Consider the following 24,758-nt stretch of genomic DNA (forward strand, 5'->3'; position numbering starts at 1 on the left):
AATGGAGACTGAGGGAACAAAATTCTGTACTGAACTTATCCAAGACAAACATAAACACACATGAAGCAATGTTCAGGCTTTGGAACCATAAAGATATAAAGGCTCTAGCTTCTCTGGAAAGGGCTCTTGGACGATCTGAGTTGTCACTTACTTGTCCTGGTTGGTCAGTGTTTGCTGTGACTCCTGCATGGCTGCTTCTAACTTTGTAATTCTGTGCTTATAAAAGGCGATGAGGAGATCTGTTTGTTTCTTCTGGAAACTCCACACCTACTAGGGGAAAACAGGCCTTTGACATACAGCCCCATAACTCCTTTCCCCTTATTTCCAGTAACAAACAGAAATTCTTCAATTCATACTCTACTACTGATTGTTTTCTTTTGGAGCATCTGACCTAATTCGCGATTCTCCAAAACTACGGAAAGCCAAAGCTTTACATTTCCAGAATAACACCTTCCTAATATCTTAATGAGAATACTGACACAGATAAGCCCTTTTAAAATATAACCATTCATCATGAGCAAGAAGGGTGACAACCAACAACAAAAAAAGTTTCCAAGTTTAGAATTGGTTCTGACCTTACTTGTTTACAATTGCTTTGGACTCAGCTTCCACATTCCTAGATACTGCCGAGAACTGGTAACCAATTTACTTTCCCTAAGATACACAGAGATACTTCCAGGCTGTTTATACTGCTACAGTAGAGGGCAAAGAGACACAGACGGAGATGACTTTTCCTGAATATTATTTCTGGGCATGGGCAAATAATTTTATCTTTTGTTTTCATTCACCATTTGATGTACTGATGTGCCCATCATGGGATTACTGAATCAGATCAAAAGTTAATATTTAGAAAGCGTTTTAGCTTTGTCAGGCTGTACTTTTGAATACACAGCAGTATTTATGTCTCATCTGTTTCCTACCTATTCAAGCCATAAACCCTTTGTCTGAGGTCCTTCCTAGATCTGGTAGTTTTGCCATAAACTTTTCATTCTCGTCTAATTTGCAAGTTGCTTTTGCCACCTTACTAAAGAATTCTACTTCTGAATCTATACAGTCTGCAGACTCTTAATTTTCTACTCAAAAACAAACTAATTCTATATAGACAAGAACTCACTGTAGTCTATTTTTTAAATTGTTCTTATTTCCAATAAAAGTAAAAACATATTCAGTTTAGAAAATTTGAACAATGCAGAAGCAGAAAAAGAGGCACTCACTCCTGAGAGTTATCTAAAACGGCAAAGGATTAGAAAGAAATAGATATTACAGGTAGATATAATATATAGCCAAAAGACAGTACCCCAAACATCCTAACCTACTCTTGGGATCAGTTTGTGATAAAATTGTTAGTATCAGGCTGGGGCCAAGAAAGCCCAAATCTTTCCCTAGATGGGTTACTCCTCCCCTAGTCCTGTGTACAGGGGGAACAGACCCTCCCCTACTGTGGAATTCCAGGGAACAAGACTAGATAGACTATTGGAGGAACCTTTTGCCTAGGGCTAAGTAGGCCTGCTTCACATACTTACTCCAAAAAACTAACACCCAAACCTCAGATGTGACCATTCCAAGAGGAAGAAAGATCAATCAGTAAACAACCATCAGCAAAAAGAATTAGAGGAGAAAACAAGTGATTTTTCCCAAAGCTAGAGTACAAATATTTGATCTATTTCAAATATATCTACTTAAGGAGATTCTAAACTCAGTAATGAATCTCAGTATTTTACAAATCTCAAATGTGAGCAAATTTATTATTCTGTCTCATTCAAATCCTTCAGCCTCATAAAAAGGTTATAGATTCTTTAGGACAAATTTTGCCTACTTGTTTTTAGTTGGGATAATTTTATTCATATAATAAAAGAGCAGATAGTAACAAAAGTAATTCTGTTGATAACATTAAACATTGTATAATGCCAAGTGTTAAATATTGTTTATTTCATTGGAACAATGCATGGAACTACCTACTTTAATACTCAGACTCCTTTCCTGTATCTTCATATTAGGACCAGGTAAAGGCATCATGGTCTTCATGCTCTGGATTCCCACTCCTTTTAGAATTGATAACATGGGACATAATTTTTATTTGTTTACTGTAGAGTATTTTTTAAATTTCAGTTCTGAATTAGATCCAGTTAATGCCAAGAGGCTGGAAAAAGTAAGGAAGAAACCACTGAAAGATACTGAGAGAGTCACCATACAGAAGTAAAGGGGAGCTCAATGGTTTCTTAAGATAAGACATATGATCCAATGTGAGTATGCATATTATTGCCTTAATTGAAAAGGGGGTTTTCATCTCATAAAATATATTTTGGAAATGAATATTAGCTTGACCAGCTTTTTTTCTGTGTGTGTGCTAAAGAATGGTTTTCCTAATTTTTACTTTTAAATGTCATTATTTTTTAGTTGAAGTTTTATATTCCCATGTAATTTTAATGCTTTGAATATTTGTAGAAGAGTTGCTAAGTTTAAAAAAATTTACTTTAAAAGCATTGGTAGGGACTTCCCTGCTGGTCCAGTGGCTAAGACTTCACGTTTTCAATGCAAGGGGCCCAGGTTCAGTCCCCAGTGAGGGAACTAGATTTCACATGCCACAACTGAGTTTGCATGTCACAGCAAAGATCAAAGATCCGAAGAGCCACAACTAAGACTGGGCTCAGCCAAATAAATAAATTTAGCTCAGCTGGTAAAGAATCCACCTGCAATGTGGGAGACCCTGGTTCGATTCCTGGCTTGGGAAGATCTGCTGGAGAAGGGATAGGCTACCCACTCCAGTATTCTTGGGCTTCCCTGGTGACTCACCTGGTAAAGAATTTGCCCGTAATGCAGGAGACTGGGGTTTGAACCCTGGGTTGGAAAGATCCCCTAGAGAAGGGAGTGGTTACCCACTCCAGTATTCTGGCAAGGAGAATCCCATGGACTGTGTAGTCCATGGGGTTGCAAAGGATAGAACACGACTGAGCGACTTTCACTTTCATATAAAAAAAATTGGTAAATTCACTATCGCTCTTAGGTACTCATAATTTATTACTTTCCTTTATCTATCTTTGGTGAAATTGACTCCCTTGTTCCTTAATATCTACAGGTCTTAGCTGTTGTTTTTGTTGTTGTTGTTTTTTGGCCATGCCATGTGGCATGTTAGACTGTAGTTCCCCCTGCGGTATAAGCTCAGAATCTTAATCAACAGACCACCAGGGAATTCCCATAATTTTGAATTATATCTTAAGGTAATCATATAGTTGAGAAATGTAAATTTCTCCTTTCCAAGTATTCAGCTAAAAAATATGAGAAGACAGAATTAAAATATCAGCATCTTGCAACTCAGTGAACTAATGGATCAATGTAAAGTTCATCAATTTCTACCATCACACAAAATGAGAGACAGAAAATCATTACATACCTCTTGGTAGAACACAGCACTGTTGTAAGTAGTCTTGTCTCATCCCCTCCCCTCAACTTAAATGATTCTGATTAAGCCTAAATAACTATTAACTTAGAGAAAATATAGAGGATAAACAAGCATATTAAATGACTCCAGGCAGATACAATGTGCAAAATCCATGCTATGAACAACCTTACAGCACAAAAGACCATTTTCTTCAACAATAGTAAAAAAGAAAGGAGAGGAAACTTACAGTTTAAAATAACCTTAAGAGACAAAAAATCAACTCAGTTATATAGAATTTATTGAAACCAATTAAAAGTTTTAAAATAATTATAAGACACTGAGGTAAACTTCCAAATTCATTCTCTGAGGCCACCATCACCCTAATACCAAAACCTGACAAAAATACCACAAAAAAAGAAAACTACACGCCAATATCACTGATGAACATAGATGCAAAAATCCTTAACAAAACTCTAGCAAACAGAATCCAACAACATATTAAAAAGATCATACATCATGACCAAGTGGGCTTTATCCCAGGGATGCAAGGATTCTTCAATATCCACAAATCAATCAATGTAATACACCACACTAACAAACTGAAAAATAAAAACCATACGGTTATCTCAATAGATGCAGAGAAAGCCTTTGACAAAATTCAACATCCATTTATGATAAAAACTCTCCAGAAAGCAGGACTAGAAAGAACATACTTCAACATAATAAAAGCTATATATGACAAACCCACAGCAAACATTATCCTCAATGGTGAAAAATTGAAAGCATTTCCCCTAAAGTAAAAAACAAGACAAGGGTGCCCACTCTCATCACTACTATTCAACATAGTTTTAGAAGTTTTGGCCACAGCAATCAGAGCAGAAAAAGAAATCAAAGGAATCCAGATTGGAAAAGAAGAAGTGAAACTCTCACTGTTTGCAGATGACATGATCCTCTACATAGAAAACCCTAAAGACTCCACCAGAAGAGTACTAGAGCTAATCAATGAATATAGTAAAGTTGCAGGATATAAAATCAACGCACAGAAATCCCTTGTATTCCTATACACTAACAATGAGAAAACAGAAAGAGAAATTAAGGAAACAATTCCATTCACCATTTCAATGAAAAGAATAAAATACTTAGGAATATATCTACCTAAAGAAACAAAAGACCTATATATAGAAAACTATAAAACACTGGTGAAAGAAATCAAAGAGGACACAAATAGATGGAGAAATATAACATGTTCATGGATTGGAAGAATCAATATAGTGGAAATGAGTATACTACCCAAAGCAATCTATAGATTCAATGCAATCCCTATCAAGCTACCAATGGTATTTTTCAGAAAACTAGAACAAATAATTTCACAATTTGTATGGAAATACAAAAAACCTCAAACAGCCAAAGCAATCTTGAGAAAGAATAGAACTGGAGGAATCAACCTGCCTGACTTCAGTCTCTACTACAAAGCCACAGTCATCAAGACAGTACGGTACTGGCACAAAGACAGAAATATAGATCAATGGAACAAAAGAGAAAGCCCAAAGATGAATCCACGCACTTATGGACACCTTATCTTTGACAGAGGAGGCAAGAATATACAATGGAGAAAAGACAATCTCTTTAACAAGTGGTGCTGAGAAAACTGGTCAACCATTTGTAAAAGAATGAAACTAGATCACTTTCTAATACCATACACAAAAATAAACTCAAAATGGATTAAAGATCTAAACGTAAGACCAGAAACTATAAAACTCCCAGAGGAAAACATAGGCAAAACACTCTCCAACATAAACCACAGCAAGATCCTCTATGATCCACCTCCCAGAATATTGGAAATAAAAGCAAAAATAAACAGATGGGACCTAATTAAAATTAAAAGCTTCTGCACAACAGAGGAAACTATAAGCAAGGTGAAAAGACAGCCTTCAGAATGGGAGAAAATAACAGCAAATGAAGCAATGGACAAATAATTAATCTCAAAAATATACAAGCAACTCCTGCAGCTCAATTCCAGAAAAATAAACGACCCAATCAAAAAGTGGGCAAAAGAACTGAACAGACATTTCTCCAAAGAAGACATACAGATGGCTAACAAACATATGAAAAGATGTTCAACTTCACTCATTATCAGAAAAAATGCAAATCAAAACCACAATGAGGTACCATTTCACACCAGTCAGAATGGCTGCTATCAAGTCTAAAAGCAATAAATGCTGGAGAGGATGTGGAGAAAAGGGAACCCTCTTACACTGTTGGTGGGAATGCAAACTAGTACAGCCACTATGGAGAACAGTGTGGAGATTCCTTAAAAAACTGGAAAGAGAACTGCCATACGACCCAGCAATCCCACTGCTGGGCATACACACCAAGGAAACCAGAATTGAAACAGACACGTGTACCCCAATGTTCACTGCAGCACTGTTTATAATAGCCAGGACATGGAGGCAACCTAGATGTCCAATCAGCAGACGAATGGATAAGAAAGCTGTGGTACATATACACAATGGAGTATTACTCAGCCATTAAAAAGAATACATTTGAATCAGTTCTAATGAGGTGGATGAAACTGGAGCCTATTATACAGAGTGAAATAAGCCAGAAAGAAAAAAACTAATACAGTATACTAACACATATATATGGAATTTAGAAAGATGGTAACGATAACCCTATATGCAAGACAGCAAAAGAGACACAGATGTATAGAACAGTCTTTTGGACTCTGTGGGAGAGGGCAAGGGTGGGATAATTTGGGAGAATGGCATTAAAACATGTATATTATATGTGAAACAAATCGTCAGTCCAGGTTTGATGCATGATACAGGGTCCTCAAGGCTGGTGCACTGGGATGACCCAGAGGGATGGGATGGGGAGGGAGATGGGAGGGGGGTTCAGGATGGGGAACACATGTACACCTGTGGCAGATTCATGTCAATGTATGGCAAAACCAATACAATATTATAAAGTAAAAAATAAATAAAACTGAAAAAAATAATGAGACACTGAGGAAACTGAATATTAACTGATTAATGGATAATATTAAGGAATTCTTTTATCATGACATGGTTATATTTAAGAAAAGAGTACCTATCTTTTAGAGACAAGCTCTGAGATATTTACAAATTGAAATGATATGATATCTGATTTTGGTTTCAAAATAATCTACATGCGGTGGTCCAGAAAAAGGAAGACTGGCCATGAGCTAAGAATTGGTGAAGCAGGGTGATGGATACAAGGAATAGGAAATACTAAGAAGGATAATATGAACCCTTGTACTTTTGTAGCTCCTCACCATATTGTACAAGAGACATTCAGGAGTACGAATCAATAACTAAAACAAAAGGTGATATGAAAAACAGAAGAAGTTATGTATAAAGCATAGAAACAATAATTAAGAGGTGATTTTAGTGTGGAAGTCAAGCGTTCCAGGCAGAGATACAAAACTGTTATACACAACATGGTGTATAAAAGAACTACAAAGAACTAAACCTACCCTATAGGTTAGGTAATAAATAACCTACATAAGAACTTACGTGGTACATAAAATGTGAAGTGGTAGCTGTTGATGACATTGGAGAGAGAAGATTTGGAGGAACCAGATCTTAAGGGAACTAGGTGTCACTCTGAAGAGTCGGAAACAGGTGATAGGAAACCATCAAAGGGTTTTGAAAAGGCAGTTTCATGTTCAGATTTGTAACTGCAAGAGTAATTATGATGCTCAAAGAGATTTGTGCAAAAAATTTTGTTTTTCTAAATGCTTCCTTATCAAAAGCAGGGGACTTCCCTGGTGGTCAAGTGGTTAAGACTCCATGCTTCCACTTAAAGGGGCATGAGTTCCATCCCTGGTTGATGAACTAAGATTCCACATGCTGTGCAGTGCAGTCAGAAACTTTTGGGTTGAACAGTTTGTAATCAAAGCAATATTATCTCTTACATTGGGGCTTAAGTTCTTCAACTTGCTCAGTAGTGACAAAGAACTCAACTATACTGTTTCCAAAGTTTTATTTAGTGACAGATAAACTCTTTCTTTTCAGGTAAAATAATCTTCAATTAAACAATACCTTTCTTCAAAGGCATCATGGATTATCTCAGTTGTTCAATGTTTAAATTCAAGTGAGGGATGGAAAACTGGTCTGGTCTATTGATGAGATCGGGTCTTGACTTGATTTTATTCAAACAACTTGTATGGTAGTTATTTATGTATGTTAGCAAAACATATGACTTCAAAGTCAGGCAACTATTGATCAGATCTTTTTTGTATAGTTCTTTTGTGTATTGTTGCCACCTCCTTTTAACATCTGTTTCTGTTGGGTCCATACCATTTCTGTCCTTTATTGTGCCCATCTTTGCATGAAATGTTCCCTTGGTATCTCTAGTTTTCTTGAAGAGATCTCTAGTCGTTCCCATTCTATTGTTTTTCTCTATTTCTTTGCATTGATCACTGAGGAAGGCCTTCTTACCTCTCCTTGCTATTCTTTGGAACTCTGCATTCAAATGGGTTTATCTTTCCTTTTCTCCTTTGCCTTTTGCTAGAATATGGTCCTGCCCATTTGTTTACAGACTGCCTATGGCTGCTTCTATGCTATAACAGCAGAGTTGAGTAGCTGCAACAGAGACTGCATGGCCTGCAAAGCCTAAATATTTACTGACCTTTCAAGAAATATTTGTCTATCCAAACACTAAAATAATAAGTCTTTTTCTGTATTTTCATGTATGCCTTTTGCTCTGAATTTGTCTTTCTTTGTGAATTTACATCTTTTCCTCTTCTTCTCTCAATATCTTCTCTCTCTTTATTTCCTATTTTACTGATACCCCATCTTATCTGTTCTTCCTATTTGAATTTACTTAATGAACATGAGTTTGAGTGAACTCCGGGAGTTGGTGATGGACAGGTAGGCCTGGCGTGCTGCGATTCATGGGGTCACAAAGAGTCGGACACGAATGAGCGACTGAATTGAACTGAACTGACTGAATGAACATTTATTTTCTTTTTTTTTAAATAATTTGTATTTAATTTTGACTGTGCTGGGTCTTCCTTGCTGCGCGGGCTTTTCTCTAGTTGCAGCCAGTGGTGGCTACTCTGTAGGTGCAAAGAGCAGGCTTCAGTAGTTGCAGCTCAGTAGTTGTGGTTCCCAGGCTCTAGAACAAAAGCTCAATGGTTGTGGCACACGGGCTTAGTTGCTCCTCAGCATGTGGGATCTTCCTGGACCAGGGATCGAACCCAAGTCTCCTTCATTGGCAGGCGGATTCTTTACCACTGAGCCACCAGGGAAACCCTATTTTATTTCTTAATTTTAGAGTGGAAAAGCACCCAACAAAATGGAAGAAAATGTTTGCAAATCATATATCTGGATAAGGACTTGTACCTAGAATATATAAAGAACTCTTACAACTAATAAACTAATAGTAAAAAGACACTCTTTGAAAAAAATGGGCAAGGGCAAAGTATCTGAATAAACATCACTTTAGGGACTTCGCTGGTGGTCCAGTGGTTAAGAATCTGCCTGTCAATGCAGGGGATACAAGTTCGATCCCTGGTCTGGGAAGATCCCATCTGCCATGGAGCAACTAAGCCCATGTGCCACAACTGCTGAGCCCGTGCTCGAGAGACCATGCTCTGCAACAAGAGAAGCCACTGCAACGGGAAGCCCGTGCGCCGTGGCTGGAGAGTAGCCCGCTTGCCACAACTAGAGAAAGTCTTTGCATAGCAATGAAGACTCGGTGCAGCCAAAACTAACTAAATAAATAAAATTATTAAAAAAAACAAAAAACAAAAAAAAACATCACTTTAAAGATGACAAATAAATAGCCAATAAATACACAAGAAGATGTTCAACATCATTAATCATCAGTTCAGTCACTCAGTAGTGTCCGACTCTTTGCGACTCCATGAATGGCAGCACGCCAGGCCTCCCTGTCCATCACCAACTCCTGGAGTTCACCCAAACTCATGTGCATTGTGTCGGTGATGCCATTCACGCATCTCATCCTCTGTTGTCCCCTTCTCCTCCTGCCCCCAATCCCTCCCAGCATCAAAGTCTTTTCCAATGAGTCAACTCGTCACATGTGGTGGCCAAAGTACTGGAGTTTCAGCTTTAGCATCATTCCTTCCAAAGATATCCCAGAGCTGATCTTCAGAATGGACTGGTTGGATCTCTTTGCAGTCCAAGGGACTCTCAAGAGTCTTCTCCAGCACCACAGTTCAAAAGCATCAATTCTAAATGCAAATCAAAACCACACCAAGGTACAAGTTCATACCACTAAGATGATTATAATTTAAAAAGACAGATAAAACAAATAGATTAGAATATGGAGATCAAAATCCTTACACACTACTGGTAAAAATGTAAAATAGGCAAGCACTTGGGAAAACAGTCTGGCAGATTCAAAAGTTAAACACAGAACTACCATTTGACCCAGTAATTTAATTCCTATGTATATATCCAAGAGATATGAATATATATGTCCACACAAAAACTTGTACACATATGTTCATCATGGCATTATTCATAATAATCAAAAGGTGGAAACAACTTAAATGTCCCTTAACTGATGAATGAATACATGAAATGTGTATCCATCTATATTATTACTTGGTCATGAAAAGGAATGAAATACTAATGAAGTTCTAATATTTTTACATGGATGAACCTTGAACACATTATGGTACGAGAAAGCAGAGCAGAATTCAGACAATAACAAATATAAAATGTCAGAGACAAGATTTCCAATGAAAAATAAAGCAGGATAAGTATACTTGAGGCTGCTATTTGAGTTGAGTCAGTAAAAGTGTGACTGAGGAAAGAAAATGCAAGCAAAAGACAATCTAGACATTACTTGGATCAGTTATTCAACTTCACAGATTAAGAAAACACATTTTCAGACATTGCTGACTTTACCAAACTGGCACTTCACTAAAGTGATGATTAACTGACCTTTTCCATGTATTTTATCTTGATTACTTGACCATGTATAATTGGTCCCATGATTAGGTAGGTTAGAATTCAGACTACATATAATTTCTCTACTGATCATTAACTAATCCTTCGTTTAGCTATTAACCAAAGCTCTGCTCTTTCTCTTGTTCATGTGACCTTGTTTACATTTCTGCTTGAGTCTCAGCTGGATTTTATCTCCTCATAATGTTAAATAGTATCTCAAATATGATGGTTCACCCAAGCAGCTAAAATAAGATGCCGTGAAAGCCCTCATTTCCCTTCCTCCATCTCCAGAGTCAGGACTGATGACATCAAAGGGGAGACATCGAAGAAAAATGAAATCTACTCTCTTCAGCCAAACATGACAGAGGACCATCTTCATGTTTAATGAAAGAATAACTCAAAATAATGAGAAGAATAGAGAAGAAAAATAGCGATAAAATCTCAAGAAACATGCCCAGATAAGAATCCCATGAGGCCATGAAATGATCTTGGTGGAGAACTAAAGAGTGAAAGTGAAAAACCGAGATTTTTACAATTTGGGAACTCTCTCAAATCTGTCCTGTCTCCTCTTCACCTCCTTCCACAACTCGATTGCTCCTGACAGAGTCAATAGCATGACAACATATCATGAATCAGGAAAAGAAAAATCTCTTCTAAAGTTCAGACAACTAATTATAAATACTAAATTAAGAATTAAATATATAAGCATTTCTAATAAAGGTTATTGAAAAATAAGAATAGAGAACAAGAAATCTCCTCTTGAACTTAGGTCTATAAGCAAAACTTTGAAAGCCAGGCTGCTTAGTCCACTACAGGGTCAGACCTATATATTCAAAGCAAATTTTAGAAGATTCACTAAATCTGCACAGAATGATAATGAAGATGCCTAGAAGCACCCAGATAATCATGATGATGTGATCACTTATCCAGAGCCAGACATCTTGGAATGTGAAGTCAAGTGGGCCTTAGAAAACATCACTACAAACAAAGCTAGTGGAGGTGATGGAATTCCAGTTGAACTGTTTCAAATCCTGAAAGATGATGCTGTAAAAGTGCTGCACTCAATATGCCAGCAAATTTGGAAAACTCAGCAGTGGCCACAGGACTGGAAAAGGTCAGTTTTCATTCCAATTCCAAAGAAAGGCAATGCCAAAGAATGCTCAAACTACCACACAATTGCACTCATCTCATGCTAGTAAAGTAATGCTCAAAATTCTCCAAGCCAGGCGTCAGCAATAAGTGAACTGTGAACTCCCTCATGTTCAAGCCGGTTTTAGAAAAGGCAGAGGAACCAGAGATCAAATTGCCAACATCCGCTGGATCATCGAAAAAGCAAGAAAGTTCCAGAAAAACATCTATTTCTGCTTTATTAACTATGCCAAAGCCTTTGACTGTGTGGATCACAATAAACTGTGGACAATTCTGAAAGAGATGGGAATACCAGACCACCTAACCTGCCTCTTGAGAAATCTGTATGCAGGTCAGGAAGCAACAGTTAGAACTGGACATGGAACAGCAGACTGGTTCCAAATAGGAAAAGGAGTATGTCAAGGCTGTATATTGTCACCCTGCTTATTTAACTTCTATGCAGAGTACATCATGAGAAACGCTGGACTGGAAGAAACACAAGCTGGAATCAAGATTGCCGGGAGAAATATCAATAACCTCAGATATGCAGATGACACCACCCTTATGGCAGAAAGTGAAGAGGAACTAAAAAGCCTCTTGATGAAAGTGAAAGAGGAGAGTGAAAAAGTTGGCTTAAAGCTCAACATTCAGAAAATGAAGATCATAGCATTTGGTCCCATCACTTCATGGGAAATAGATGGGGAAACAGTAGAAACAGTGTCAGACTTTATTTTGGGGGGCTCCAAAATCACTGCAGATGGTGACTGCAGCTATGAAATTAAAAGACACTTACTCCTTGGAAGGAAAGTTATGACCAACCTAGATAGTATATTCAAAAGCAGAGACATTACTTTGCCGACTAAGGTCCATCTAGTCAAGGCTATGGTTTTTCCTGTGGTCATGTATGGATGTGAGAGTTGGACTGTGAAGAAGACTGAGCGCCGAAGAATTGATGCTTTTGAACTGTGGTGTTGGAGAAGACTCTTGAGAGTCCCTTGGACTGCAAGGAGATCCAACCAGTCCATTCTGAAGAAGATCAACCCTGGGATTTCTTTGGAAGGAATGATGCTAAAGCTGAAGCTCCAGTACTTTGGCCACCTCACGCAAAGAGTTGAGTCATTGGAAAAGACCCTGATGCTGGGAGGGATTGGGGGCAGGTGGAGAAGGGGACGACCCAGGATGAGATGGCTGGATGGCATCACGGACTCGATGGACATGAGTCTGACTGAACCCCAGGAGATGGTGATAGACAGGGAGGCCTGGCGTGCTGTGATTCATGGGGTCGCAAAGAGTCGGACACGACTGAGCAACTGAACTGAACTGAACTGAGAAGCATCTTTATCCTCAAAAATTACTTAATAGAACTAGGAACTATAAGATTCAGCTACATAGTGGTTTTTACAACCTATCACAGATTCTGGGTCAGTAAAAAGTTAATTGTTGAGATTTGTACTATCAGGGAAGAAAGCAAATAGGGCAGCCAATTTCTGCCCATTGTATACAAATGTACAAATGCAGTTTAAAGAGAACCTTTAGAAAAGAAATAAGATGCAATTATAACTTGCCTGGAAAATCAGGCTGTCTTCACTGTTATTTCTCATACCTGAGAGATGTGACTAAAATATTGCAAAGCTGTCTCCACAGGGTTTTTGAAGTACATCTTCTCCTGAGGTTTCAGCTATGAAGAGAATAAGACACATCACAATGGAATGAAATAAAATACTGGCAAATATGGTTAAAGATGTACCACCCTTTCTAAAGCACCAAATAGAATTTCACTGTGCTAGGTAAGAGTGTGATCACTACTGAACCAGGAGATGTTGACTGTATGTCTTAATCCTCCTTACCTCATGCTTCTGTGGCAGTAGCCACAAACCCACAAATAATTCTTCTATCTCTTGTTTACCTCCTTTTCCCCCTCAATTGTTATCTATGCATTTTGTTTCTTTTTTGGGGCTGCATGGTGTGGCTTGGTGATCTTAAGTTTCCTGACCAAGGATTGAACCCAGGTCTGCAGTGAAAGAACTGAGTCCAAACCACTGAACCGACACAGAATTCCCCCCAACTTTCAGTTCATAGTCACTGTATTCTTTGTATACTTTCTATATACCAGGAAACAGAATAAGATTGTGACAGAGAAGGAAAAACTTACATTATCAGAAAGAGCCAGATACTTGCAGGCAGTTCCACAAACAGCACATTTTTCTAGAGAGGAAAGGGAAAAAAATGTTTGGTTCTCACGGGTGTGAAGTAAGATTCTCCGAAAGTATGTGGTAACAGTCAAGTTGGCTAGCTAATGAAAAGAGGCTCTTACTGAATTCAGAATGTCATTGTGCTAAAGAAGGACCTCAACTTCAGCACCATGCCAGAAATCAGCGTTTCCAAACTTGTATGTTGATGAGAAGTAAGGCTTTCACTCTGTACCTCTACCCATCTCCTTTTTAATAAATTCCCAATTTTCTTCTACAAATGAGGGACAGTTGCCTCCCAGCAGTCATTCAGGGATGTACATTTATTAGAGTCTAGAAAGAGTACCAATGATCTCAACTTTAAGTTATTATTTTTTTATTCCATCTCGCTGACAGTAGGCACACATTGGGTACCTGAAGAAATTCTCCAATTATTCCTGCCCTGTTTGCACTTTGCTACTATTCCTGGATATAATTTTGGAGCTCTCCTACCCTTATTGTCTAATTAACTCAACATGAAAGATTTGAGAATTAAAATTCCTAATTTTCCTTTGACGCTGAATTTTTAGTAGTGGTGCTGGTTATTGATTAAGATAAATGCCATGTCAGGAGAAAACATCATATGACTATGTGCTTCACTGAGACAAACTGCTCCAAAGTAAGCTGCTGTTAGCATAGTAATAGCTTTGTCACATTAGCAGAGAACTTAAAAGGGTCATGAGATTCACACCTCAAAAAAGCTTCTCCAGAGGTGAGCTAACTTGACTCTTTTTCCTTGGGGATAAAGTTTTCCTGGTCTTCCTCTATTGCCAGAATCAGCTAGCACATCCAAACCATCCTTCTATTTAAGAAAAAGACAAAACAAAGAAACTTCCACAGCTCTCCATCACCTGCAGGATAAAGTTCAGGTTCTTTAGCCCAGTAGACAGAGCCTTCCATCATCTGGCCACTGCCTACCTCTCTAGCCTCATCTCTCACAGTTCTCATCTTATTCTTTTATGTTCTACCAATCCCAACCATGTGTACTTCCCTGTACTAAGTTTTATGATGCTATATTCCTTTATACACGATGTTCTTTTAAACTAGAATGATCTTCCCTGCCTAATTCACTTGGCAGATTCCAATTTATTACTCAAAACTTTATCAAAGTGGCACTTCTTCCATGAAACTTTCCCTGATCAAAGCATCCTAAGTCCCTCTTCTGGACCTGCGTACCCAGAATACATACATACAGAATACATACCTTGTAAGTATTTTAGCACTAAAAAAAAAAAAAAAAAAGACATATCTTAAAGTCCCACTTCTAAGATTTAACAGTTACAAGAACTTGGTCAAATCACCTCTTTGAATCAGCTCCCTATTTGTAAAGTGGGTCTACTAATAATTACCTCCTGGGGTTGTGTTAAGGATATATAGAATCAGTTCAATTCAGTTCAGTCTCTCAGTCGTGTCCAACTCTTTGCGACCCCATGAATTGCAGCATGCCAGGCCTCCCTCTCCATCACCATCTCCCGGAGTTCACTCAAACTCACGTCCATCAAGTCAGTGATGCCATCCAGCCATCTCATCCTCTGTCGTCCCCTTCTCCACCTGCCCCCAATCCCTCCCAGCATCAGAGTCTTTTCCAATGAGTCACCTCTTCGCACGAGGTGGCCAAAGTACTGGAGTTTCAGCTTTAGCATCATTCCTTCCAAAGAACACCCAGGACTGATCTCCTTCAGAATGGACTGGTTGGATCTCCTTGCAGTCCAAGGGACTCTCAAGAGTCTTCTCCAACACCACAGTTCAAAAGCATCAATTCTTCGGTGCTCAGCTTTCTTCACAGTCCAACTCTCACATCCATGCATGACCGCTGGAAGAACCATAGCCTTGACTAGATGGACTTTTGTCGGAAAAGTAATGTCTCTGCTTTTGAATATGTTATCTAGGTTGGTCATAACTTTCCTTCCAACAAAATCAGGACACGTGAAAACCACAAAGGTATTACCCACCACTATCATCGTCGTCAATATTTCTAAACAAATTAACTTGACAAACTATACCACTTTCCATTAGAAATGGCTCTTGTTATCAACCACTTTCCCAGTTTCTAGTCATCATTTTTATTCTTCTCTCTTTTCTCTAGTCAGTCTGATAATTTTGTGGCTTTCCCTGCTACAGGCTTCAGAACACGAACAAGCAACCTTTTGATGTTCAAATAATAGATATTCCATTTGTTAAATCATTCTTTGTTAATGGATTCCTCCAATTTTCATAATCAACAGTTTCCTATTATACTCACAGCACATTTGACCTCCTAAGTGATATTTATTCCAAGTTACACAGAGAAATGGCTAATCATTATTTCTAAGTTTAAAACATTTTTGCCTGAATCTGAAAACAGTTAAGTTACTCACCCAGAATCACACATCTTTTACAGAAAATATGGCCACAGTTGGTGACAAAGAAATGGGCCCCATCTTTTTGGAAACATCGGTTGCAGTGAAACCAATCCATTCTGCAGCAAAGAGAGAGAACAACTCTGGGCATAACATATTTATATTTACTATAACATAATTATAGCTGTTCCAAAATCTACTTAATAATGCTTGCTTAGCTTCTGCTAACTTACTGGAGTACGGGCATATTTTTGTGGAGTATTTCAATTGGTTGTAAGAAAGTACATATATCTCTAAAGTGTAAAAAAGCAGACTGCAGAGTATGCAATGCCATTTTCTAAAAAGTATACATATTCAGAAAAGTAACAGGACAGTGATGATTTTTTTTTGAATGGTGAGATTATGGATATTTGTGTGTATATGCTGTCTTTACACTGTTTTGTTTTCTAAGTTTTCTGTATTAATTCAGGTATTAATTTGTAATTAGAAAAAACAATCTTTAAAAAAAAAAGGACCATCTTCTTATTTCCTAATAGTTTACGGTGATACAGCAAGATGGAGCAAGGAGGAGGTAGTGGACAAAATACAGAAGATCATATATCAACCACTTGGGACACATTTTATCTAAGAGAAACATGGTTTTTGAATGATGTCTCAGCTTGTTTACCTTTTCTTCTACTCCACAGAACCTCAGAATCATAGATCTAAAAGTGATCTTAAAAATCATTTAACATTTTGTCCAATCCCATCCTTTTTTAAAAGATGCATTTGATATTCACTGAACAGCAAGATTTGAAATGAAGAAACTGACATTAAAAATACAGAACTCCCGTGGTGGATTCATGTCAATGTATGGCAAAACCAATACAGTATTGTAAAGTAAAATAAAAATTAAAAAAAATAAATAAAAATACAGAACTGATACATACTGAGCTGTCATTAGTTCATATATTTAATGAATTTATGTTTAATTTCATGAATATACTACAAGAATGAAATAGGTTTGATTTTAATTTAAAATTAAATTGGGGGAAAAACCAAAAGAGAAGGTAAATTTTTTTCCCCACTTAAGTTTTTTCTTTAAAAACGTTTTACAGTCGTTTACGGAGACATTTGCTCAAAGGATGTTGGCTAGTTTGCGCCACACTTTAACATTTTTGTCACACAAAGGCAAAATTCAAGACAAAAACACTGAATAAATGTTTCAATAGGGCTTCCCAGATGGCGCTAGTGGTAAAGAATCCGACTGCCAATGCAGGATCTGTAAAGAGACACCGGTTCGATCCCTGGGTGGGGGAGATCCTCTGGAGGAGGGCACGACAAACCACTCCAGTATGCTTGCCTGGAGAATCCCTTGGACAGAGGAGCCTGGCGAGCTACAGTCCATCCGGTCACAGTCAGACACGACTGAAGCGACTGAGCATGCAAACGTTTCAACGCAAAGACATTACACAGAGGCACGAGCTTCAGATTTCTATTTGTTGCTCACAGATACACTAACTTCTCCCAGAAGTGAGTCTAAAGAACTACTGGAAAGGTCCCAGTTATAACGCTCCCAGTTAGGCGGAGCAAGAAGAATTTTAATCAAATGGGTTGACCAAATGAACTCTTTCAAAGAAGAGCCGTTAACAGGGTTTGTGAGGGTAAGACTCACCCTATTTCTAAGGGCGATGGAGATTTGGCAAAGGCTCAAATTTACCAGTAGCTCTTTTTAAACTATATTCCCTACCTGTTTGACCGCAGTGATCCCGGAAGGCCTCGGATCTCACCGAAACCAACCTGCTCTCAAGACGAGCTGGAAATGGCGGGAAAAAATAGCGCGAGTCTGGCACCAGAGAGAGACAAGCAGCTGGGCGTGTCCCTCGACGGTGTGTGAGAGGCGTGGGCGGGGCCCGGGCGTGGGCGGGGCCCGAGAGACGAAAGTAGATTCCGGGAAAATCTACCTTATTTAAAATTCGGAAAAGATAAGAAATATGGTCGAATCCCATACGTGCTACTGTGGAAACAAAAAGGTGAAAACAAACCTAATAATATTCAAGTAGACGTAACACACTAGAAAAATGTGGTCACAAAGCTGATGAAAACTTTAACGTAATTTTTTTTCTCCTCTCTTTTTTCACTTTATTTTTAAGTGGAATAAAGAAAATAATAAATGCTTTTAAAGAACAGTGTAAACCAGAAATAGAAAAGCTAAAAAGTGATTTGTATAGAGTACTGTTGTATATTAAAATAAAAACTAACCAGTATCAAGGAAATTAAAAAAAATTTTTTTTCAGAAATAAATAACGCTGAAAGGAGAACGGTTTTCCTAAAAAGAAAAAGAAAAACTTTCAAGAGAAAGAGATATAGAGAACAAGCAAAGAGATTTTACACACACATTTATCCCCGCAAGAAAAACCAGAGCAATGTATCAGAACAAATATTTAAAACAAAATTTTGAGAAAATTTTCCTGAATAAGAACTAAGTCTACATATTTATTGCAAAGGAGAAAACTGACCCAGAACAGTCAAAACCAAAACATTTTCTAGTAAAGCTATTAAATTATTAGTCTTTAAAGATAAGGGGAAAAAAGATAAGGAAAACCCCTTTGAGCATCCAGACAACAAATACTAGCCATTTATAAGGAAAAGAAAAGTAGATTGGCATCAGACTTCTTTACAGAATTATTTTATGCTAGAAACAAGATGCATTTCAAGGTTTTCAAAAAGAAAATATGATCCAATAATTTTATGGCTCTGTTCAGTTATAAAAGTAGCTGGCCCCCCAAAAAATGTGAACATGAAATTTTCTTGAGGAAGTCAACAAGTACTGAGTTGCAAACTTCTTGGTCTCAGAACTCTTTTAACTTTTAAGAAGTATTGAAAAGAATTCCCCAGTGGTCCAGTGGTGAGGACTCTGCGCTTCCACTGCTGGGATACAGGTTTGATCCCTGGTTGAGGAAGTAAGATCCTCTATCCCACATGCTGTGGCAAAAATACATATATATACTGAAGGCTCCCTCCCTACCAAGTTTTGGTGTCTGTGGATTGTATCTATCAATATTCACCATATTAGCAATTAAAACTGAAAATTAAAAATATTTATTAATTTATTTGAAAACAACAATAATAAACCCATTAAGTGGTAACATAACCTGTGAAATATAACTATATGTTCCAAAATAAATACAATTTAGTGAGAAGAGTGGCATCACTTTTATTTTACCATTTTATAATCTCTTACTATCTGACCAGGCATCTAATGACACCAGGGAGGCCTAGTGTGCTGCAGTCCATGGGATGGCAAAGAATCAGTCAGGATCCAGCGACTGAACAACAACACTATCTAACCTGGCCTTCCCAGGTAGCTAGCTCAGTGGTAAAGAATCCGCAGAAGATGCAGGAGATGTGGGTTCAATCCCATGGTCAGAAAGACCCCCTGGAGAAGGAAATGGCAACCCACTCCAGTATTTCTTGTCCGGAAAAGTCCATGGAGAGAGGAGCCTGGTGGGCTATAGCCCACGGGGTTGCAAAGCCTTAGACACAACTGAGCATGCATGTGTGCATACACACACACACAATCTAACCTAATAGAAAGCAGCTGGATCCACACATGTACTTCTGTAATCACTCTGTTCAGTATACTGTTTTGGTTGCAGCGTGTAAAGATCTGGACTCACTCAAGTATGTCGCTGGAAAAGAGAGTGGTATTTCCCTAGAGCCTATTGTTCAGTCTGTAAGTGCTGTCCAACTCTGCGAGCCCGTGGGTCTCAGCAAGCCAAGTCTCCCTGTCCTCCGCTATCTCCCTGAATTTGCCCAAGTTCATAGCCATTGAGTCAGTGATGCTATCCAGCCATCTCATTCGCTGCCGCCCTTTTCCCCTTTTGCCTTCAATCTTTCCCAGCATCAGGATCTTTTCCAATGAGTCCGCTATTCACCTATTTAGATTTTGTTAATATTTTTCTTTGACACTACACCAAAATTTAAGAAGTGGAAGTTTGTCAAAAGGGAGCAGCACTGTATCAGTGAACTTGTCACGTTTTACATTTAGACCAAATTGGTCATTTGGAAAATACTAGTTCACTGAGTGATACACATTGACACATTTCATGAAACAATATTAAATATTGACACACTCATTTTATAATATTTTTAAGTCACCTTTGTTACTATCACTACCAATCTCACCAGAAAAATCTTTGAGTATTGGGAACTAGTCAGGCACACAGTTACAGATACAAGTTTCTCAAAATTTTTATTTTCATCTGAAAGTTTGAGTTTTATCATTGGCAATAAGCATTATACTAAGTCACCTGTTTTCCTTGAAGTGACAAACTCAATTTGTATATTTTTGAGAAAAGTTCTACCAAATGCCCAAATCTGAGTAAGTATAGTTTGTTAGTTGTTGTTTCAGGTTAAAAAGATGTTCCACTAAAAAGTGGTTAGTTCAGCCCATAACTCAAACCATTGCATAGTTTTCCTAAATATAATCTTAATTCTGCTTACACATTCTGGGTCATAGAAAAAGGATAAAACTTTTAAAAACATCTTATGAAATGAACTTAGTAAACAAATGATAAAGATTGCACACATATACACAAGAAAACCATATAACAATCTCACCTGTGAATATTGATTCAAAAATCTTAAATAAGATAGAAAATAGAGTACATTTTAAAAAGTACAACCAAGTGATGTTCATTACCAAAAAAAAAGGATAATTCAATATTAAGAAATCTATTAGTGTAACATTATAGTAATATTTCTAAGAAGGAATGTCATATGCTTATCTCCACAGTTGCCAACAAAGCGTTTGTCATAATTCATATCCATTTCTGATTTAAAATTTCAGTGAAGTAAGAGTCAATGGATATTTCCTTAACGGGATTAAAAGATGTGTGTATGTGCATGTGTATGCAAAATCCAGTATGTTTTTTAAATGAGGAAACATTACAGGCATTATTGCTAGTCAGGAATGAGCTACCACTAGCATTTTACATGGTATCAGAACACTAATTTAAAAGGATAAAAGTACCTCTTTTAGCAGATTATATCATTGTATGTTGAAAAATTCAAAAGAATCAGTGGAGAAACTACTGTAAATAATAAGAAAATTTAGTAAAGTAACAAGTTATAAAATTAACAAAATGAAATACAATAACCTTTCCATATTCAAATAATAGCTAGGTAGAGATGTAACAGATAACTATTTAAAATAGAAACAAAAAAGATTAATACCTAGGAATAGCGTAACCATATATATGAAGAAATCTTTAAACCATTTATTGAAAAACATAAAAGTCATGGTGGAAAAAAAAAAAAAGTCATGGTGGATAGGAAGAGTCAACATCATAGTGATGTCAGTTCTCCCTAAGCTAATTATAAATTTAACAACATGGTCCAAAAATGTCGCCTTTCTAGAATTAAACAAATTGATTATAAATTTCATATAGAGAATAGCCAAACAGACAAGAGCATCCAGGAACACCCTGAAAATCTTTTAGTGTCATGTCTGGGGGAAGCTAGCCACATCTAATATTAAAACATACTATAAAGTCTCTATAATTAAAAAATTGTGCTCTTGGTACATGGATAACATACAGACCAACAAAAAAAGAATAGAAAGTCCAGAAATAAAACCATGTACATCTGAAATTATCATTTTGTGATAAAAGTGAGGAATTCAACGGGAATCGGGTGGGATTGAGGGGTTTTGTGTTTTTGTTTTTATTTAGGCCCTGTTGCACCACCAGTGGGATGTGGGATCTTAATTCCCTGACCAGGGATGGAACCCATGCCCCTGGCAGTAGTGCAGGCTGAGTCCTAACCTCTGGACCCCCAGAAAATTCCCAGGATCGAGTTTTTTTTAAAAGACTTGAGACAATTGGATAGCCATTTGGAAAAATATCAAACTGGGTCTGTATCTCACATTGTTCACCAAGATAAATTTCTTTTTTTTTTTTTAATATGGAACACTTCACGAATTTGCGTGTCATCCTTGCGCAGGGACCATGCTAATCTTCTCCATATCGTTCCAATTTTAGTATATGTGCTGCCGAAGCGAGCACACCAAGATAAATTTCAAATGGATCAGAAATCTAAATGTAAACTGAGGCGGTTTGTCGCCAGAAGAAAAATGGCGGATCTGGAGGAGCAGTTGTCTGATGAAGAGAAGGTGCTCATAGCAGCCAAGTTCATCATTCATGCTCCTCCTGGAGAATTTAATGAAGTGTTTAATGATGTTCGGTTACTATTTAATAATGATAATCTTCTCAGGGAAGGAGCAGCCCATGTATTTGCACAATATAACTTGGACCAGTTTACCCCAGTAAAAATTGAAGGTTATGAAGATCAGGTACTGATAACAGAACATGGTGACTTGGGAAATGGAAAGTTTTTGGATCCAAAAAACAGAATCTCTTTCAAATTTGATCACTTAAGAAAGGAAGCAACTGATCCAAGACCATATGAAGCAGAAAATGCAATTGAATCACGGAGAACTTCAGTAGAAACTGCTCTACGAGCTTATGTAAAAGAACATTATCCGAATGGAGTCTGCACTGTATATGATAAAAAAATAGATGGACAGCAAACCATTATTGCATGCATAGAAAGCCATCAGTTTCAAGCAAAAAACTTTTGGAATGGTCGTTGGAGGTCAGAGTGGAAGTTTACAATTACTCCTTCAACCACTCAGGTGGTTGGCATCTTGAAAATTCAGGTTCATTATTATGAAGATGGTAATGTTCAACTAGTGAGTCATAAAGATATACAAGATTCCCTAACAGTGTCTAATGAGGTGCAAACAGCAAAAGAATTTATAAAGATTGTAGAGGCTGCAGAAAATGAATACTAGACTGCCATCAGTGAGAATTACCAGACGATGTCAGACATTACTTTCAAAGCCTTACGTCGGCAGTTGCCAGTTACACGCGCTAAGATGGACTGGAACAAGATCCTTAGTTACAAGATTGGAAAAGAGACGCAGAATGCATAAGATGAACATCGCATGACCGGATCATTTCAGTGTCTTTGCGTTTAAAAAAAAAATCATTGCAAAAGTATTCAAAACTGTCAAGCTACCCAGTCAGAGGGCTGTTGCCATTTAAAATCACTGTAATTAATTAGTTTGGTTAGAGCACAAAGCTTAGCTGTTCAACCATTTTTTAAATTTCTTTTATTCAGAGAAGATTGAACATCAGTTTAGTTTAAATGTCTTTTACTTTCTGTTGTGTCTTTCTGTCTTACCATGAAGACATGATTCCTCTAGTTTAATGTCAAAAGTTTTTGAACTGTTTCAAAAATGTTTTACTTACCGTAACCCTAAAGTTGTCTTTTGGTCTATGAAGTGGGTAACTGTTGGGGTCAATAATGGACATTCTAGTTTAAGGTGGTTGATGGATTTAGCCATATACGCTGCTAAAGAAATTGTCTACCTTCCCCCCCTCACCTCTTTCATTTATGTAAGATTGAAATTAGAGGGAAAGCATTTTCTATATCGATTATGTTTAAACCTTTCAAGAAGGTTATTTAGCTAGCTTAGTGTTTAACTGAACTTTTTTTAAACAAGGCCAAGGTCTAATGCTGTTTTGAGATTCTGAATTAAATGAAAATTCTTATTTCAGAAATGCATTTAAAGGCTTTTTTTTTCTTGTGACAGTTATGCAAATTAGCTTGGATTCCATATGTCCCTGAGTTATTTTTATCATAAAGCCACAAATGTATTATAAGGCAAATTGTAATATATATAATCCTAAACTCATGACCGCGTCTCAGTTTATTTTTTTCTTGGAGTGAAAAGTACTGAAATTCAATGTGACGTTAAAATGAAACGTCCTATTTATTTGAGTATGAAAATCACTTACTAGTGAATCATATACTATTTTAAAATACTTTCTTTGGATGTTTGTGATTCTTTACTGGTTGTGAATTAGAGAAGCTGGGAACATATGGTATACAGTGAAGTCTGAATTTTCCCATCCTCCTGTGCATTGTAAGCATGTTTGTAATATTTTAAAAAATACATTTACTGATGCTACAGGAATTTCAAGCCTGTGGTAAATGTTAGTATTTACTGTAGGGAGGGTGGATTTGTGGTTTCATTGAATTCAGTTATTGCTTATTATACTCCAGTGGAATCCTTTCCTCACATACTCCTGCGGATGTCTGGGCCTGGAAATGTTTTTTTAAAAACACTTTTATTATATACAATAAAATATTTCACTAGCTTGAATTGTAAAGATTTTAAAAATTCTCTCAACGAAAGCATGTTGTTTAATTTCTTTTAAAAAAATCACAATTGGGCTTTGAAAGCATTGAGAATATAAACATACATAAAATTATGACACTTTTGGTTAGATCGTTTTTTCTAGCTTTAAAATACAAGTTTTCTCATATTGAGGCTCCAGAAGAAAGTGAATTAATAGTGTTAATTATCTATTCCCTTTTTAAAAACACATTTTCAAAAGTCTAATAATGATTCTGAACTAAGCATTAGGTAAATCTTTAATTGATTAGCTTAATTATGTCAACTGGTCTATCATGAGTTTGTCATGCACTGAAGGTTAATTATTTTGACTCTATTTTATGGCCTAGAATGCTACGTTAAAAAAATATATATAATTGTTTCAGAGGTGATGTGCATGTAAAAGGTAATATTTATCAAAATAGAGCGCAGTCTGAAGTAAAAAATAAATAAATAAATAAATGTAAACTGAAACATACAAGTACTGAAAGAAAACATGGCGACTACTCTTACAAC

At 37.1% G+C, this 24,758-nt stretch overlaps 2 protein-coding genes and 1 non-coding gene across 3 annotated transcripts in view; 1 reads left to right on the forward strand and 2 right to left on the reverse strand.

Annotated features, from left to right (window-relative positions):
* The window catches only part of RNF212B (ring finger protein 212B), a 31,508-nt gene extending 15,372 nt beyond the window's left edge, over nt 1-16,136 (reverse strand). Inside the window, 4 exon segments of the mRNA XM_052647252.1 lie at nt 152-267; nt 13,055-13,129; nt 13,604-13,656; nt 16,037-16,136. Of these exon segments, the coding sequence (XP_052503212.1) occupies nt 152-267; nt 13,055-13,129; nt 13,604-13,656; nt 16,037-16,136 (344 nt within the window).
* Nucleotides 16,137-21,958: 5,822 nt separating this feature from the next.
* Nucleotides 21,959-22,065, reverse strand: LOC128054934 (U6 spliceosomal RNA). Its single transcript, XR_008200075.1, has one exon. It is a non-coding gene; the product is annotated as a U6 spliceosomal RNA (small nuclear RNA).
* Nucleotides 22,066-22,129: 64 nt separating this feature from the next.
* On the forward strand, nt 22,130-22,994 carry LOC128054300 (F-actin-capping protein subunit alpha-2-like). Its single transcript, XM_052646904.1, is given in 1 exon segment — nt 22,130-22,994. A coding segment is annotated over 1 exon segment (861 nt). The 5' UTR covers nt 22,130-22,133.
* The last annotated feature ends 1,764 nt before the right edge of the window (nt 22,995-24,758 follow it).

Source organism: Budorcas taxicolor, chromosome 10 (genome assembly GCF_023091745.1).
Source record: "Budorcas taxicolor isolate Tak-1 chromosome 10, Takin1.1, whole genome shotgun sequence".
NCBI classification, from domain to species: Eukaryota; Metazoa; Chordata; class Mammalia; order Artiodactyla; family Bovidae; genus Budorcas; species Budorcas taxicolor.